This window comes from Manis pentadactyla, chromosome 1, assembly GCF_030020395.1.
Source record: "Manis pentadactyla isolate mManPen7 chromosome 1, mManPen7.hap1, whole genome shotgun sequence".
In the NCBI taxonomy this organism is placed as follows: Eukaryota; Metazoa; Chordata; class Mammalia; order Pholidota; family Manidae; genus Manis; species Manis pentadactyla.
In genome coordinates, this window is record NC_080019.1 from 103520065 (window position 1) to 103539915 (window position 19851).

General features: G+C 38.7%; 1 protein-coding gene across 4 annotated transcripts in view; it reads left to right on the forward strand.

Moving 5' to 3' along the window:
- The window catches only part of FNDC3B (fibronectin type III domain containing 3B), a 338844-nt gene that overhangs the window by 61260 nt on the left and 257733 nt on the right, over positions 1 to 19851 (forward strand). For all 4 annotated transcript variants that reach the window (XM_036930882.2, XM_036930884.2, XM_057499990.1 and 1 more), the window contains exon 2: positions 10473 to 10611. In XM_036930882.2, the coding sequence (XP_036786777.2) occupies positions 10501 to 10611 (111 nt within the window). In that variant the 5' untranslated portion in view covers positions 10473 to 10500. The remainder of the gene's footprint in view (positions 1 to 10472; positions 10612 to 19851) is intronic.

Genomic DNA, 19851 nt, shown 5'->3' on the forward strand with positions numbered 1-19851 from the left:
AACCAAATTTAGACATTGGGGTTTATCTCAGATGAAAGGTTTCATAGAGCATGGATGTCTGTTGAATTTGTCAGAACAGTCCAAATTGGATTAAGTTTAGTTATTGAGTATAACATTTCACTGTAATGCTGTTTTAGCTCATGTTTTTATATCTAGAATCCTAGTACAGTGCCTGGCACATAGTGGGTGCTCAGTTAATATTTGTTGAAACAAAATATAATTATTTTGTTCAGATACTTTTGTTTGGTACTATTTGAGAAAGTGCCTTTCAGCTAAGTCCTTTTCTGGGATATTGAAAATAATGGTATCTTGAAGCCCTTTATACCAAAGACCTTGTTCTAACAATCTCCTCATCAGTGATTTGCTAAACTGCCCTCTTTTGTGAAGTAATTTTGCTTTTGTATTTAATCATGGCACATCTCATTAAAAATCACCATGGAGGACATTAGTTGAGTAGTTTATAATTTTGTTTCTGTGGATTTTTTTCTCCCTAATTTTTAACCATCTGGACTACATAATAACACAATGGATTTGCTTAGCCTTCCTTAAGGTCCTTTAAAAGAGTGTTTTAAAAATCATTAACTCCATATCTTGGTAAGGTTACACCATCACCAAAAACTCACAGTCACTGCCTTTGGGTAGGGGAACTGGGGACTGGACAGAAGGGAATGAGCTTTCATTGGATGTCTCTGAACGTTATATATTTTGAATTTTGTACCATGTGCTTGTTCTAATTCTTAAAATTCACTAACCCATGAATTTTTCATCAGCCAGCTGCGGGTTTTGTTGCCAGATTTCTCGATGTTTTATAGTTAGCTCACTAAGAGAGCATTGACTTTTCGCTATCACTTTCTGAGTGTCCTTGGGCAAATTACTTAACCTCCCATTGCTACATCTGTAAGGGGAACGCCACCTATTTCACATGGATGTTAGGCTAGATACGAATTGCTGTGCAGGTGCTTCACACAGTGCCTTTTGCCCCACCAGGCTGGAGTTAGAGCTCTCCTCTAAACTTTGCCCTGGAAGCAGTCATTTGTTTCGTGCTTGCAACACATGAGGGTGTTACGCATGGCTGTTAGGTACCCATGCAGTTGTACGAATGCGAATTTAATTCATAATATGTCTCCATAAACAGTAACAAAACACATTTTGGATTTTTCTAAAGGGGAATAGAAGTCCGTGTTGAAGCACGGACACAACCTGTGCTGGAGCACTTTCAGCCACAGCGCTGACAGCAGTGGGACCTGTCAGAGGGTTGTAGGGGTGCTGTCGGGCTAGTGCCTGAGGACTGGGCATAGAGTGAGCTTCCAATGCTGGGAGAAGGGCTAGTTTTCTGACTTCCCAGCTCTCTCTCTCTGCTTTCCCATGCAGCTTGGAGATAAGGTTAGTGGGGAAGTGAGAAATCCTGGAACTGGAAGGGGCTTCTGAAGTGACCTTTTTCACTCTTGAACTATGGTTTTCAGGACTTTTTCCTCAACAGCCTATAGAAAGAGATATAAAAAGCAGCCATACAATTTCACATTTCACTGAAAATACATATTTTCAGTTATTTTTACCCTTGGATAAAGTCTGCAGCAAAGTTAGTTTGGATATGTGTGAAAATGAAGGCTCATAGCTTTGGAATGTTTCCTTTATAGATGCTAGACTGTCATCCTTGGGATGTCAGCAAGGGATGTGAGATTTGTTGCGCTGAGTGTACCCAGACTCTAGGTGTTTTAATAAAAATGTCTAATTACATCTGCAAGCTTCTTTAAACACCATTTAAAAACAATGAACATAGCAAATTAACCTTTGTTTGGTAACTTTTTCTGCAAATGGGCCCCTTTCCCTTTTAGTCAGTGTTTGCAGAACTGAGCTGTTATTTATGCCTGCCTGGGTGTGGATCTGAGGTCCAGAGATTGTATATATCCAGTGATGTAATTTTTTTCCTTCAGTTTTTATATTTCCTTAAAGATTTGGGGTGTATTGGTGGGCTATGGAAGCAGCCTCAGATTACATACAATGTTTGCATATAATCCTTAGATGTATAGATTCTGCCACCCGATCCCCACCCCCACCCCCACCCCCTGCCCTGGCCAAACGCCTCAGAAAATAGTGCCTCCCTGATATGGTAGTTTTGAGTTCAGACGTGACTATGCTTTGTCATTTAAGCAAAGCCAGATTAAGGGGGGAAAAGTCTCTGTTTCTTGAAGGCAGGGCCTATGCATCAGACTACATGGCACCCCTCTGTGCTTTCTAAAGCACAGTGGACAATTCTTTGTTGCGTGAACCACTTAGCATTATTTATTTTAATCCAGGGTGGTGGTGCTTTTAATCCAAACTCAGTTTCACAGGATTTTGCTGTGGAGTTAAACATTGCTACCTTAATCTGTGTTTATATTTGAATGCAAAAAGCAAGAATGTTTTTAAGATGAAAACTTCTTGAGACAACTGTGATTTAACTTCACTAATGAACCCATATCAGACAAGAAGACAAATTCCAGACTATTTGTGCCTCAACCAACCAGCTGGGTGCATACCTCCAGGTACTGCTCATGTCTCAAGAGGTTTTTCTGCATGAACAGTTAACACCAATCTTTCTTTTCATTCAAGTGGCAAGCCATGGCAAGAGTCTCTCTTCCACAGCTGTGTAGAACTCAGCTGTAAAATTAGATTTCATTGGCATAAAAACACAGTGATTACTTACCATCACTATTTGCTTAATACATTTTTTTCCAACATTTTAGATTCTTCCTCTTATGCAGAGGCTCAGACTATACTCATACAAGTAAGAGAAACTAATAGGTTTTTAGGGTTTGAGTAAACCTTTCTTTTTTGTTTTAGTTTATTCTGTATTAAGTAAGCATGATAGGCAACAGTATTTGAAATATAGTCTGTTAAGAGTAGATAGGAATCTTAGAGGCTAATCCATAATCTTACCATTTTTATAAAAGAAAAAATGCTCAAGTTCAGAGTAAAAGGGCAAACTCTGGATTAGAACTCAGATTTTCCACTATTTAGTCCTGGGGTCTCTATTATAGTGCTTCTTTCTTCCTTTCTTTTTTTTTTTTTACTGTAACATACTGGTCCTTTGAGCTATTTTTAGTGGAGGGGCTGTGAAAAATTCTAATAAAAATCCTTAGTCCCTCTCCATATCCCTTTTTTGCTCAATTCAATTTGATTTCCAAAAAAAGCAGAAGCAAGTGTTTGCCTGGGCTAAGTCCTTTTCCTCCCGGTGCCCAGAGCACACGAGGAGTGAGGAAGGCTAGGAAGAGCACTAAAATCACCCCTAGGTCTCCCGTGTCCAATGGCAGTGCCTCACATCAGGTTCGTAAATGGCCACATGCTAATTTCCACATGGTCAGGGCCGGTGCCCGCAGGAGAGGAAAAGAAAAGTGCTTCTCTCACAGTAGCAGGACGTGGTCAAACCAGTGAGGTGTGTGTTAATGGATGAGCAGATATTCCTCAATTTCAGAAGTAAAGAAGATAGCACAGTGTTTCTATTTTGTTTTAATTGTATTTTTTTCCTCTTGCTGGTGCTGTTGGTGTTTCTATAGTTAACGGAACGCTGTCTCTAGTTTTTGCTCAGAGGCTAGAGCAATAAATTGTCATTATATTCACAGTTTCTGTGTCTTGAAATATCAGGGCAAGGATTACCTTTCAAAATCAATATAGAGCAGGAGAGTGTTTTTTCTGACGAAGAAAATAAAATAGCAAATGATGCCATCAGTTACAGGAATCTGTACAGTTAACTCACTTTTTTCTTCTCTTTACCCCCTTTTCTCTCCCCACTCCCCACCCCCGCTCCTCTTTGTTTTTCTAAGTCGTGCTAATAACGCTTGGAAAGGAAGACCCCACTGAGATTGTCAGTCTTTGTACTGATGGCATATATACATAAAGGCCACCTGTATGAGGGAGTCTCCTGGAAGTTGTTCTTCTTTCTTTTCCTGTGCTGTATGATTCTGTCAAATTTTGACTTTGCTAGATTTTTCTTTTTTACTACAGCTATGGCACAAACAAGAGTAAATCAGCTGCACAAGTCCTTGTCATAATACATAAGTTTTATTAGTTTTAGGTTTTATATTGAGAACCATTTAGAAACTTGTAACCACTCATAGAAGCAGTAGCTGTCTGATAAGTTATATTTTTAGAGAGAATACAGTAACTTCTTAGTAACCTCTCACACCCCTCTGTCCCAACACAGTGCAGCAGCAGCAAAAAAAAGACCTGTTTTCGGTGCTACAGTAAGTTTGTCAGATTGTCATTTTGACTACAGATGGGCCTTTTCTTATTTAATCAGGAAAAAAGTTCTTTTCCTTATTATTATTATACAAATAGCTTGAACATTTCTCTGGTATGTTTTTGACAATTCTCTGAAACCTGGCCTACTTTTGGAAATTCTCACTTTTGGAAATCAGTTGATATTTCTAGTAGAGAAGGAAATTTTCTTGAAGTATGAATCAAGCTGTGATTTTACTAATGGGCCCATGACTATTTTTTTCAGGCTGTAGAACAAGCATGTAAGATACAAAGTGTTTACATGATGTTTAGATTATATGAAATAATTGGTTAATCTGTATTTTATTGTAAGAGGTTAAACATGCTTTATAGGATTACAGTTAACTTTAACGGTATGAGTTCTGAAGACTGTTTATTAATATTTGATTGCTTATTCACCAGATTGCTTTACAGGTTTCTGTAATTGATGGGTTTCTATTGGTTTCCTGTTCATAAAGGAGCCCATTTGGTTTCTGAAAGTACATTTTGAATTGCCGAATGGAAGCAAAAAATTAAAACTGATCATATGCATTCTTCTCATTAGTTCCTTAACATCATTTACTTTTTAAACACTGTACTGGAATAGCCCAGAAGTTATTCAACAGCAACGTTAGGGTGTAGCTAAAGTGAGCTTGGAAACCTGTGCCTCGGTGCTGACTTGAGATTTAACTCATGGGAGTCATCTTTTCATCCAGCTGGACTGGCTCATTTGGTTCTGATGGTTATACTTTGTTCCTTTGGTGTTCTTACATTTGTTTTTCTCTTGTCATATGAAACTAATTTGTGTACTGTACTACTAACTCGCATCTTGAATTAATGTAAGGAAATTTGGGTCATTGGCCCAGGGAGTGAGGACCAAGACATTTTGTTACTCATTCGAAGGCCAGGTTCACAGACTTAAAACTCCCGGCAGTGACTGGGCTTTGGGTTCTTTGAGTAAGAAGTTTTTCCTAGTATATAATTGCTTTCTCGGGCCTTTGGAAATGGATCTGCGGTTCTCGGCTGAGAATCAGGTTTTTCGTGCATTTGACCAGTACGTTTTTTAGTATAGTCTGGGGCCAAAATACCGTGGAAAACCTTTTCAGACTTGGAGTGGGGGAAGCAAAATAAGAGGAAAAGGTAATTAGCCAGTAGCCTAGAGTAATGTAAAAACTGAAGACCCTTTGTAATATTCTTTTAAAATAAGGTGTTCTTTAAAAGCTTTGGGGGACGTAGTTGGACTGAATTAAGTTTCTCAAGTAACAGTGAGGATCTGTTCATTTTGTCTTAACGGAGTGCCCTGCCCCCACCTCTGCCGTTAGGGCAGTTCTTTGGTGAGGCCTGGGCTTGTTAGCAGGTAGGATCTCACAGACGACCAGCTTTCTCAGGAGACAGGGAAGTTAACAAGTGCTCACGTGGCAGCCTTTCCCTGTCAATCAAAAGAGTGGAACTGGCCAGGCATGAAGCACTCGCGGTTTTAGTGTGAGGGTGTGTGGTTAGGGGAGAGGTTGTGATGGCCTGTGGTTGTTACCAGCTTCTTTGAAATGGAAGTATATGGGTAAGAACAAAATAAAGAATAGGAGTGAAGCTGTGTGTGACAAAAAGAATCAGAAGATTAGAAAAAAGCATTGTAACAGTTCATCTGTCTCCATTTGTTGATTCTGATGAGGTTTGCAGCACATTTATTCTTCATTTGTAAAGGATAGTGGTCTAGAGAAGGGGTTCACTGCAAGAACTTGTTGTGTGTGCAGGGGATAGGGTGGATGTGGTACAGCCTTGAGTGAGATGCATGAATTCTGTGATAGATTTGGCCAGCTCAGATACACATCTGTCGAGGGGAGAAGGAACCCAGATCAGGAAAATGAGTATTTTGTAAGGGTGGTTTCTCATGAGACTTTCTGACTGAAATGGAAAACAGTTAGAGCTCAGTTATCCACAGATCACACATCTGGCCCGCTCAGCTTCCCTTAGAGCTGATAATCAGCAAAAGGTGAAGGAGGAATGTACAAGGCACGCAGGGGGGCTTCAGAGACCCCACAGAGACTTCCTGTTTGTGTTCATAACTAGCAATCTGGCTTCCCAGCCCAAGGAAGATAAGGTATGGCCCAGAGATTTGTGGGGGTGAGATTTACATACAGTAAAAAGACATGAAAATTACAGACAGAGAAAAAGACATGAAAATTACACATAAGAACTCCAAGTAGGGGTGAATTTCTCTAAATATGTAAGATCAAATGCTTTTGTAACTCCCTGGTACATCCCCTTGTGCCTGAATTGGTATTGATGCAAGCAGTGACTCCACATTCCTAAGAAAAAATAGTTATGGCCAGCCTGCTCTGTAATGAAGTGAGAAAATGTGTACTTTGCATCCACATTCATTACAGATAAAGTAAGTTCTGGTCCTTAAAGTTAACTGGATAGTGAGCCTTCGACATTCATTGCTTCATCATTTAATTCCACTGAAAAAAGTTTGTCAGCTCTCTGATGTATGTCACATTCTTTATGTCTCCTCAAAGCAGTGGGGTTGAGACATGCCTGTTTCAGTTGAGTACATGTGTAGTTTTGTTTGGGTTACTAGTCAAAACAGGAGACTCTTTGGGAAGCTGTCACCATTGAATGATTGATGCCTGGCAAGCCTGCCCAAATCTACTGGCCCAACTTGACCTTTAACCATTAATGGTTAGGGCAATGTAGTTTTCCGGGTTTACAACCTGAATATTTGACTTGCCATTTGTATTTTGAAACCCCCCCCTCCCCACGAATGGGGAATAACCAAAAAAAATTCTGTATATCGTAAGTTTTATGTTTTACATCTGTTCATTCTTTTATAATTCTCCTTTCTAACAGTCCGTGGCAGTAAAATGTTTCTATTCCATGAAAGTTTTAAAGGACAACTTGGCAGGCGGTTGCCTTCTTAAATAGCTGGGCATTATCTTGCTTAGAGATAATTTATTGCTTTTTCCATATATCCCTTACATTGCAGATGAAAGTATTCTGTGTATGTGCATGGAGTCTGGAAAACACTATTTAAATATTGCTGTGTGTCCCATCTGGATGAATTTCTTACCTGGTATCCAGTCAGGATAAAGCCTGGTTTACCTCTGGTGAAAGTTTTAGGGATGAGGAAACAGGCTTTGGATTTTAGTGAGCTGGTAGCCTAGGGAAACGATCCACAGCTTTGGTTATGGAGAAGTGAGACTCTGTGCCAGGGTTCGCAGTGGCTTTTATTCACTTTATTAATTCTCTCATTTTTCTCTGTGATTAACAGTGTGGCTGAGTTGAGGCATTAGGAGTATATGATGTTTATAAGTTTCCATTGTATGATGAGTGATTGTATAAATAGTTGACTTTCTTTTATATACCATTTCTCTTATCTTTCCCTCTCTTGTTCCCCTCCCAATAATCTCCAGTGACCACTGCCCATCTGTGAGGTGGATACTCCATCATCTAGTGAGGAAGAACAATTGGATTCAGACATCTTTTTTTTTTTTTAATATAAGAATAGATGCATTACCCAAAGTTGCCTATGTAATTTTTAAAAGCAAATGCAATTATTTCTTTTTGCCAGTGAATTTGGTTTCTTTGGGGGGTTTTTCTACTCTGTGTGGGTCCCCATGCTTTCCCATCCTGTAAGAGCTTTGTGGGCCTTGGGGCCTATCCCCTTATGTTACACTTGCAGAACCTTGAGTCTAACTCCCTAATTTGGATTTGACACCTGTGTACAAGAATACTGCCTAGCAGGGCTGGATTGCCATGTCTTGTTGACAGCGAGTTCCATTGTTTAACACAATGCCAACCAGGTTTCTTAAATTGGAATTGTCAGTGTTAGATACAATTTTGTCTTGAGACATTCTTTGGTAATAGGGAGAGGGGACCAGGACTGCCTGAATTTTTTTCTAAATCACAACTGTGTCCTCCTACCCTACCTGCAACACCCAGTAACTCCTTCCCATATCATGAAATAGAAATAGGAACAAAATAGCACCATTAATTGGATTTAAGTCTCAAACCCTGATACTGAAAACTTCTATTAGCTGGCTTGGACCATGTTTAGCATAAATACATTCAGCCCAAGGCACATCCTGACTTGGGACTGAAGGACCCCCACCCCCACAGACCCTCCAAACCTGTCATTGTTTACTGTACTTTGGCCTGATGGAAAGACCTACAGACTGAAACCTTGGTGCAGGCCCGGAAGTTGGTTAACTCCTGCCACCTTGACTGGGTTGAACAAGAGAGCAGCTTCCATCCTTATGCTTCTGTGGAGATGACCTGCACTGTCGCATGTGGGAGAGGGCCTTGGCAGTCACTGCTTGAGCAGTGGACAAGCAGAGAAGACAGAGCTATAATCGGCACTGCGACCTCCATAGCCAGTGCCGTGGAACTCTTCTTGCAGAGGAGTGAGGAAAAGGTGGAAGTGAGCATGGAGGACTTCTTCTCCCTAGATACTCTGTAGATATCCAGACCCCTCCTGTAAATTACTGCCCATTTTATCCAACCTGAAATTTTGTAGAACCATTAAATAAAACATTACACTTAAGAAATAGGCCTGTGTAATATCAGCAGTCTGAGGAAAAGTAGTCATTCTTTCCTCATGCAGTGTAGGATTAAGTATTTTGGAAATCAAATTGAAATGGACATCAGTACTCTTATCATCTGACCTCAGATATCACACAGTGATGTCATGATAGTGTCAATGGAATTATTTTAGTTAATTTTATTGTGGAAGTTCTGTTTCCTTCATCAGGATAAACTATTGGGCTGTGGGTTTTGTACTTTTATTTGCTTAGGAACTGAGTAATTGCCTCATAAAACAGCATGATGGTACTATTAACACTGAATTATAAGAGCTGTTATTATAGAATGTGCTTCCCCAGTTGGGATAAGCCTTGGTTGTTTGGTGCTTAAAATAAGTAGTTTCTCCAAATGGGGCTATAATGAATAGTGTAAAATTTTACCTATTTAATATAAAAAAGTTTATAATCTCTTGGGTGGCTTTTATGCATCATTTGATACTTCTAGGGAAGGAGTTACTTTTTGGGGGCTTTGGGGAGGAGGGAGGTATTAATGTTCAGAATGGAGGTGTTCAAAAATGATAAATTTCTGTTACACCTGAGACAAATTTAAGACAACCATTAAAGAATTTGTCCCACTGTCTTGCCTTATTTGGATATTTAGTATTAAAGGATTCATTGACTGAATACCCTTGAATTTGAAATTTTGGGGGGACTTTGTTATGAATGATAAAAATTTTAACTGAGTTATGTCGCAGTTTGTTTCTGAACTGACTTAAAATAGTGTGCATGTGTGTGTTTGTTTGTTCTACTTTGTCCATACTATTGAACTTTTGTGCCATGAATTTTAGGTATAAATGAAATGAATGTTTCTTAAAGAACAAGTTACAGTTCTAAATAGGAATTTGTTACTTTCCTGTTTGTTGTATTGGTGGCAGGTGCTGTTATAGAATGAAAGTGGGCTTTGTGTTGCTTTGAATATAAATATGAAAATCATTTATTCTATGGGAACAATATAATCTACCTTTCAGCCCTCCTCTGCACAAGGTACCCTGGGTACTGTCTGAGCTACAGAAAAGCTCTGAGATATGCATAAGTGGTAAAGATGTAAATATGCAACAGGTTAATTCAATTCAAGGAACTGATGGGAGAAAGATAATTTCACAACATGATTAATTACCAAATCAGTGCAAAGTCAGAAATTGCTACAGATGCAGCATAGGTATTTAACTTTTGTTTACTTGCTTGGATTAACCACTTATGAATAGTATTTTGATCCTAATGAAAGGGAAACAGGTTCTCTGGGTCATTCTTTTTGGCTTTATATTCTGTAATTACCTTACAGATAATAATACTACCAGTTTTTGTTTGATACTTTACTGTCTTCATATCTTTCTAATTTTATCCCAGAAAGATTCTGGGGTGGGATAATTACTATTATCCATATATTTAAAAAATTTAGAACTAAACGACAAAGTCAAGGCATGGGAAGTTATGTTCACACGACTGCTTGGAGACTCCAGTCCGTGATCTCCTAGTTTAGTCTGTCTCCTTGCTTTTGCTTTACCCTCTCCTAGGGCTGACACAGTAATACAATACTCTATGATTAGAATAATTTGATTTTCAGCTGGCCTCATGACGGTACACTGAAATTACTGACTTGTTGTTATAGGTGACTTTTGTGTTCTGGAGTCCTTTGTAAAATTGGTGTTTCTTTTGCAGGAAGCCAGTTGAGGGAAATTCTCCATGAATGTATGTCACAATGATGATGACCGACCAGATCCCTCTGGAACTGCCACCACTGCTGAATGGAGAGGTAGCCATGATGCCTCATTTGGTGAATGGAGATGCAGCTCAGCAGGTTGGTGTAGAAAGAGGGAGTTGAATCAGATCATCTAAGGAGAAAACATTAACCCAGTAATTGTTTTATTTAGAGTCAAAGATCTGTGATTCTGAACATGAGGGGCTCAACAGGTATTTTTGTTGTAGAACTACTGAGTTTTGGAAATATCAGAAATTGTAGTTTTCCAGACCAGTAAGTCTTACCCGATTCAGTTAGTATTCTTGAAGCATGGGGTTGAAATGAGTTATTTTGAAAGTATGTACAAATCTTTGGAGTAAAATGACTGTTGCTCATGTCATATATTGTGCTCAACTGGATCACCTGGGTGGCCAGAGCAGGACACTCAGGATGGGGCAGGTTTTGATCTCACATAGGGATTGACTGACTGCAACAAGGTGCACAGGTCCGTGTGAACCGACCCTGGCTCCAGTCCTACCAAATGTAGAGACTACTGCTCAGAGATAGTACTTATTTTCTATAAAACTTCTTTGTCACTTGTTACTTAATGTTGCAGAATAAAAAAGGTACTTCTGAACTCATTTATGTAGCACTTGAGAAAAAAATTTGAACAGTGAATAAAACTTAAAAAATATATTAGACTGAACTGTTTAAAACTCATTATTGATTACAAAAACTGGGTTTATTCAGTCTTGTACTAAATAAATAAATATCATTTTGTCTTTGTGCAGTTCTTTAGAAGCAAAAAGTAAAAGTCTTTGTCTCATGAAAAGTAGGATTGGGAACAATTGCTTGAAAACTATTTACCCAAAATGTATTAATAATTCAAATAAGTTAGCTGTTTATTTGACATCAGTATGTGATCCCCAAAATCTGTCATAGTGCATTAATACTTTGTACATACCTCTTGGATCTTACTTTACTGATTAATAATTATATTACTGTCTTCTGCATTAGACTGTGAACCTCAAGAACAAAGAACATCTATTTGGTTCTCAGTAAATGTTTGTCAGTTGGATAAATTTCATCCTTTCTTGACACTGATGCAGATACCTCTCTTCCTGACTCCTCAGTTTCTCTCCCTGCTGGATCATTTCCAACATAATATATGATCTTTTATCTTAAAATATAGGTAACTAGACCTTTCCCCTACCCAGCACAACAAAACCCCCTTCCTTGACTCCATATCCCTGATTTTTGGCTGACTTCATGATGGAGCATTTATATTGCAGTCACATATCAAGTCACATATCAAGCTTTCTCAAACTGGAAGTACACTTCCAAAAATCTCATTGGGAAGAAATGTTCAGTCTTTCTAACTAGTAAATATGTTTGTGCTAAAAATACTAACATTTTTTAGAAGCATTAACATTTATTCATAGGTATGTGGGCCAAGCTATTGATTGGTATTAAACCTAAATATCCCTTAAAGGTGTACAATTGTTAGGTGGGCAGAGTGTGTTTTAGGGTCAGCCCAAGATTTATCATGCCTTGATTCCCTCTGTGTCCCTGTGGCTCAGCCTAGGCAGTGGCCTCTGTACCTGACATTTTTCTTCCTTTTTCTGTCCCTAGAATCCTATCTTGTGTCTCCTTCATTCCCTCAAGCCTCTGCTCTTTCCTTGGGTCGTAATATTTAGCTTTGGCCATTAGGTATGGTAGAATCCTCAGGGCCTGTGTATGGAACCTGGACTAGGGAGCAAAAGGAAGACAGATCCAGGGAGCAAGCGAAACCAAAAACTATAGAGAGGAGGTGGGGAAAGAGGAGCAGTGGGGGTCACCAGAAAGAACAAGGGCCAAAGATGAGGATCTAAGAAGCCTGAGACTGCATGAGTTTTCTGAGCTTGCCAGGGGCACCTGTTGGTATTTGCTGCTTGCTCTTATGGAGCCTGTACAGTGTGGTGCTCAGGGAGTCTGTGTTAAAGGGTCGGGACACAGAGGACACACCAGAGAAAACTGTCTGGCTCTGGTTCTATATTTCTGTGGGAGTAGTGTATGGAGAAGCTTACCTTGTATGTGTTTACAGCATTCTTAATACTTTGCAGCTGTGCAGAGGACATTCTAAACATTTCTGTATATGCAAGAGAACCACCACAGTTATGAGAAAGCCCTTCAATCCCCACAGCCTTCCTCCTGATTTTTGTCCTGATGTTTTCTGGATTTAGTTAGTAGGAGTTCTTGGCAAGATTCTCTGCTCTGCTCTGGCTCTCTAAGTAAGAGACTGTTAATTTTCATTATTTAAAGTCACATTATGTTTGAAACCTTGGTTTGTCATTTTATATAGGTAGCAGGAACAGGATGATCATTTTCTTAAAATGAAAAGCCATCCTCATTAAGAATGAAGATTTAAAAAATATATATTAACTAAAAAATGAACGAGCAATGACACCATGTAGACAGAGGCAACTTAGTGGCTTTACTTAGCAGCTTTGTGGAGATAGAATCTACATGCCATGTAATTCACTTATTTAAAGTGATTCACTTATTTAAATTCAGTGGAATTTACCATATTCACAGAATTGTGCAACCATGATTACAATTAACTTTAGAACATTTAGTCACCTAGACAGACATCCTATAGCAGCAGCTCCCCATTCCTTTCTCTTCCCTATTCCTAGACAACCACTGATGTATTTTTTTCTGTCTCTGTAGATGATTTGCCCATTCTGGACATTTTGTAAAACAATATCATGCAATATGTAGACTTTTGTGTCTGTTCTTCTTTCACTTAGCGTAATATTTTCAAGGTTCATCCATGTTGTAGCATGTATCAGAACTTACACTTTTTATTGCCAAATAACAGGCCATTGTGTGGATATGCCATATTTTATTTGTCCATTCATCAGCTGATGGACATTTGGCTTCCACTTGTTGGCTATTAGGAATAATGGTGCTATAAATATTTGTGTGCAAATTTTTGTGTGGATGTATGTTTTCATTTCTCTTAGATATACACCTGGAGCGAAATTGAATAGCTTTATTTTAAACTTTTGTTTTCTAAATAAAGTATTTCTGCCTTTCACTATAATTGTTCTACCTCTGAATAGATCAGCATAGCTAAATAAAGTTTGCTTCCCTTAATATGCCTAACTGCTTACTATTCTTGAATTACAAAGTCAGATTTCAACCTGAGTTTTAGTGTGTGGTTAAATAAATTACAGTGAGTGTTCTTCAGTAATCAGAACATTGGTGCTTTCATTTCAGAACCTAATTGTACAATAACTGTGTTTGTGATGGACTTCTAGCACATCCTAGAGATGTAAAAATGTAGTGGCTAGTTTTCAGCCTGAAAGAGTAAATAGCCCAATTTCCAACTTTTTCTATTAGCTTAATATTTCAATATTTAGCAGCCACCATTTAAATTACAGCAGCCAATAGTTAAAGCCTTAGGTTAAGAACAGAAGTGTTAGTGAAGAGTTTACTGATCTGCTAATTTAATCTGTGACACGACCTACATGAAGGTGACATGCCACTTTATCTTCTTATATTCTTAGTGACTCCTCTCATGTATGTTCTGACTTGGGGGTCACTGAGGTGGGGATAGAGTTAGATTCCTCTTTGTCCTGACTAGAGCATCTTAGAGGGCACCCAGTACATGTTTTGTTTATCATATTTCTTATGTCTTTTTTTTTATTTTAAGCTTGCAGAATAGTAATTGCTAATGAGTGTTCTTAATGCCTTTTCTTCAGGAAATAGATCCCCTGAAATGTAAATAGAAAGCTTATCTCCTCTGCGGGCTCAGGATAGCATATTAACAAGCTTGCCCTGGGAGACCCGAGGTTAAAAGTTGCTGCAGCCAAGTCCAGTTCTCTTGACTTTGGTTATTTCTGTTGGTCAGCCTTTAGCATGTCATATTACTGAGAATGAGGTTTTTTCCCCCCTTTTGTTTCTTCGTCTTGAAAGCCTTTGTTTCCCCTAGACAGAATACACAGCCAGAGTTTTCCTGGAGCATTCTTTTGAGTACACATTTCCAGACAGAACATTAAACATATTAAAACTTTCCACATTCAGATGGTGCTCGTCATCAGCATGTCTTTTACTTCAAGTATGCTTCTCCCTCTAATCCAGTGACCTTTTGTGTTCTGGTTGGTGTCTTCTTAATAACTTTTTCCCTGACAGCTCCCTTCTTGAATTCAGTAGTTTAAATCCCCTTACCACACAGGTTTACTCTTTAAATATACTGATAGCTACCATGTCAGGGGGACTCAGAAAGAGTTTTACAGTCAGTATAGTGTAAAAATGAATAAACAGTTCTTGGGAAGTTTGCCCAGGATAAAGAAGGATATTCAAGTGAGAATGAGGCTGGCAGTTGAAATAGAGGCTGCAGCCATTATTCCTGAATAACGTTATACAACAGCTCCTTTTGTGATAGAATCCTGTTTTAGAGGTTAGAACTTGGCTTGAAAGTAGAGTTAGGCTGGTCAAATGTTGGGTTTGGGAAACCAAGTATAGGGAAGCTCAGTCTTGGGTCAGACTCTTCAGCATCAACCTGTATGAGAAATGTACAACTTGGGCAAATATTTAAAGAAAATTACTATTGCAGACTGCCATCCATTTTCTCTCTTCCACTCAAACTATAAAAGCCTCTGGTGTGAAGATGCTGTTGGCCTCTTTTCCTTAAGGTTTGGGATAGAAAGGATTGAGGGTAGGAGAAGAGAGGGTAGAATTTATGACTGAATTAAGGAGTGGGCTGAATCATAGATCTGTTCATTTGAATAAGCATTTATCAAATGTCTTCCATGCCAGCACTGTGTTAGGTGCTGGTGACACAAAGATGAATAAGACACTGTCCTGAAAGAATGAGCCAGTTTAGTTGGGGAACAAAACGTGGTTTACAAGAAAAAAAAGTTGTATTTACATGTGCAGAGCCACAAGAAAAGCACTTGGATTGCAGAAAGTATCAGTGCCCTGGGAACACAGAGGAGGGATGGACCAGGGGTGGGTTAGGCAGGCAGAAAACCAGACCAGGCTAGGAAAAGTGTCTGTGGGGAGGTTGAGCCTGACTAGAGAGCTCACTTGCAGGAGTTGTAATCAGTTTGTTTTATGAAATGAGAATACTCTACAGGGATAATATATTCAGTGGAGAGCTAATTGGTGGTGCTCCAAACAAACTGTACCTGCACATTCCATGATCCCTTTTCTGGAATCTCTGCTATTCCATATTCTTGGGAGGCAATCTGTCTGTTTTCTGATAGTTCCCATTTGGTGGCCCACCCCTGGCCCCTTGATGTCTGTTCCTCGAAATTACCAACTCTGCAGAGGTATATATGACAAGTGCTCCCCAACCAGGGCTGTTTTCCAGCAGCACAGGCAGCCACCCCTGCTTCTGTGGATCTTTTTACTGTAAAAAAGGTGGGAGTTTATCCAGGTCTGTGGTCTGATTTTACAATCCTCCCTGCCTTAGATTTATCAAGTCCACTCACTACAAAGGCTTTCAAAAAGGCATGGCCCTATGCATAATCTCTGTCTCATAAAGGAAAATGTTGATGCCATATTATCAGAGGGTGTTGTTTTATTTGGCACACAATAATTATAACATATGACATGTAATTATGACAGCTCTGAGCTGTCTGGGTTGAGAGACACCTCAGAATTTAATTAGCCAAAGGCAATAATAATAAGATACAAGATGAAAAAGGAGTGTATTAAGGAAAAACACTGGCATGGCAAGATTGTGCTGCAAAATAACGGCAGTTTTAAACTCTATGGTGGCTTTAATATTATGATTGTTTTGAAGTTACCACAATGTTTCACTGTCTGGTTGTGCTGTAAACTCCAGGAGAGCAGGGACTGTGTTCAGGCTGTGCCTGGTATCTGAGGTAACATTCAGTAAATCCCTTAGAATAGATGAAGGATGTGCGAAATGAACAAATTTAATTCATCTAAACCAGGGCTTGAAAACTGGCTACTTATTTCATTTGTTGTACAGGCATTTTTTTTAAACTTCAAAGTTAACAAGAAATAATTAAGTGTCAATATTTAAAAATTGGGCTATTTACATAACATTCTGGATCTTCCTGTTGTGGAAAACCCAGAAGACGGATAACACTGGGCTGGTCTTCACACTTGGCAACAACGACTGGTAAAAAGTAACAGCTCCCTGCTTTAGATGGTAAATGTCATCATCAGTCCCAACTCTGTCCTCTTCACTCAGTTTCTAAATTTGCCTGAGTTCCGAGTATAGAACCTGGAAATTGTTAACTTTTTACCTTTGAAATTGCATCTTATGCTAAAATATACTGTGTTTTCAATAGAGCAAAAATATTTAAGGTTTTTCAGCCACGCTTATTGAGTATCGTACTTGTGAAGTGATTTTTAAGCCTCTTAGTTTGCTACTTTCTTATGACTAGTTAAATGAACTAGTATGGGCTCCGGTTCATGTGGCTTTGTAGAAGGGTTTCAGTGATAACATCTTAACAAGTTAGAACTCATGTATTGTTTTTTTTGGTCAGAGATTTTTCAGTGAACAGCATTTGAGCCCCCAATTGGTGCCCTATTGCGCACTCACCAAAGCACAGGAAGGGTGGAAGAAATGACCAGGCGCCTTGGTTTTACTGTTTACAGACTAGTTAGGGGACATTAAACACAGATGCGAGGTATCAGTGTTCCAAGGGGAGAACTGCAAATACTTGAGTTTATAATCTTTTTTATAGTCTTCAAGAATTGAGTCTTCCTTAAATACTGAAATAAAACATTTTTTGAAAGTAAATTTTCCTGGTATTACCTCTAGATGAGGCATTTTTATTTAGAACATTTCTGTATTAACTTTAAATAAGATTAAGTTTAGTAGATGTCCAACCTCTAATTTCTACTTTTTTTTTTTTGAAAACATTTGTCATGTTGAATGGAGTGTGACAGCCATCCATGTATCTCATAGTGCAGTAAAAATCATACGTACACTGAGGAAGAAAAGTTGGGACACTTCTCTATCCAGAATGTGTTAAGACATATGTTTGCCCATAATCGTTTTCATGTTGGCAAACTTTTTTTTTTGTCCAAACAATTGACTTAAATATATGACTATATAGAAATTATATACATTACACTCCAGACAAGACAATGAGCAAGCTGCATGAAATTAGTAACAGTAATGCCTGAGTTCAAAATGCAGATAGAAAAAAATAGCCTGCTGAGGCAAGCCAGTTGCTGAAGCATCACAATACTGTGTCTAGGTAATTTTGGGTTTAGCTATCTTTAGGTTATATTAGTTTCCTCATTTAAATTGGGATTGGCCAGAATTAGTTGCCTCTTAGTAATTTTCTGGCCAGCTCTAAGGTTACAAAAAGTTGAAGCTTAACTGTGGTGGGCCTCTGGCAGAAACAATTCCCAGTTCCTTTGGCGTTCATGCATACCTTGATATTGCTTCTTAGCTCTGGGCCTTTTTCCTTAGCAGATCAGATTGTTGCTGAGAGGAAATGTGTTTTATGGGCAGCAGGTGTGTTTAGCATGATCATTAACTAGAATAATTTGACCCTGTCTCTCCTCGATCCACTTTTTACTGTTCATGCCTTGCTCCTTGCAGTATAGTTGATGTGCATTTGAATAAATAGATAGTGTACATTTTGAATGTTACTTTGCCAAGGGTTTCTGCTTTGCAAATAATTGGGCAGAGAGCCAAGAGAAACGTCTAGGTTTGAGGGCAGGCCGACTATTGAGTATTTATATCAGTCAGCTGTTATTAGGGTTATATTTCTATTATCTTGAAAAAATGGAAATAAATTCTCGTGAGCCAAACCCCAGCTTTGGAGTAAAGTGGACTTGTGCTGTTATCCAGTTACATCATTTAAGAGGTATTAAGATTTTCTTGTGTTTTCTAAGTAGTTAGAAAACTTGAGCACTGAAGCACGTTACTACATCAGTTAGAAGTTTCTTTGGTCTTTACAGTGGAATGTTGAGTTGTTGTTCTAGTTTTGGGGGAGAAGCCATGACACACCAACGCATGTGCTTTGTTTAGTGATGTTGCTTGGTAGCTAAATTGGCAAGTTATGCACCTCATTCATCTGTTCTGATTTCACCATTTTACTTTTTGTTTTGCATTGGTAAAAATGAGTCTACTTAAGACCTATATTAATTCTCATCAACTTGCAGAAAGATGATATAAGAAGTGTCCTTATAGAATGGTTGTTTCTTTATAATTTATTTAGTGAATTTAGTCATGACAAAGTGAAAGTATAATATAAAATACAAATATACTATGAATTTCTGAGAAATGGCATTAATATTTTTTTTTCTGAGAGTTGTGATAGGAAATCAGACTGTAGGCATATATATATATATATATATATACACACACACTCTTTTGTATGCATAGCCTGTTTTAAAGACCCCAGGAATCACTTGAGGGGTGGAGTTGGGTGACAGAGGATATTACTCTTTAATAGATGGGTGTTCACCTCCAGTTCACTTATCAGAGTCTCTGTGTTCTCAGTTTCATAAAGAGGCTTTCTCATGGTCAAGAACTGAGAGTTACTGACTACCTCTCCACACTGCACAGCTTCATGCTGCCTTGGAGCCTTGAAGTAGGCATTACATCAAGTGTGTGCTCCTTTGGAGGGGGGCAGAGGCTCATTTTCTAACAACGATTCTGAAACTCAGGGGCACGGACAGAGGCTAAAAGATTCAGTAAGGTTGACTCTTCCAGAGAGTTCAGTGCCTTCAGTGCCTATCAGTGTAAAAGACACACATGAAAGGTAAGATTTTGACATTTCAAGAGTTCCAAGTATCTAACTAAATTTTTGGCATTTACCTCAGACTTAAATGTTATTTGTAAGTTTTCTGATCACCAGAAGACTTTTAGTCTCAACTTTTTGTTAAGTGGTTACTTGTGGGAATTAAGTTAAACTGTTGGAAAGAATGACTTTTATTTGGTATATTGATTTCTTGTTCCCTCTGGGGTGGAAGGAACGAATAATAACTATTTGAGGGCTTATGAGGTGTGAGGAATGGTGCTAAGTGCTTATATACATCATTTCATACAGTAATTACACAACCTACAAGATGATCATTTTTACAGACAGAACTGGAGGCAAGGAGGGTTGAATACTTGCAGCTAACAAATCACAGAACTGGGATTTTCGTACATTTATGTCCTGCCTTCCAGGAAGGGTAGAATTGCTTTGGTTGGGCATACTCTTTTGTCTTGTTTAGGTAAGCAGTACTGAGAGACATGGGACTGGTTTCGTATAGTAGTAAATTGTGAAGTTCATAAAGATGAGTATTCCTCTTTGTTATGTTATCTTCACATTAACTCTGGAAAGTGGCAGTGGTTCTGGTTCTGGAGCTTTGGAGAATTGCAGCCCGAGC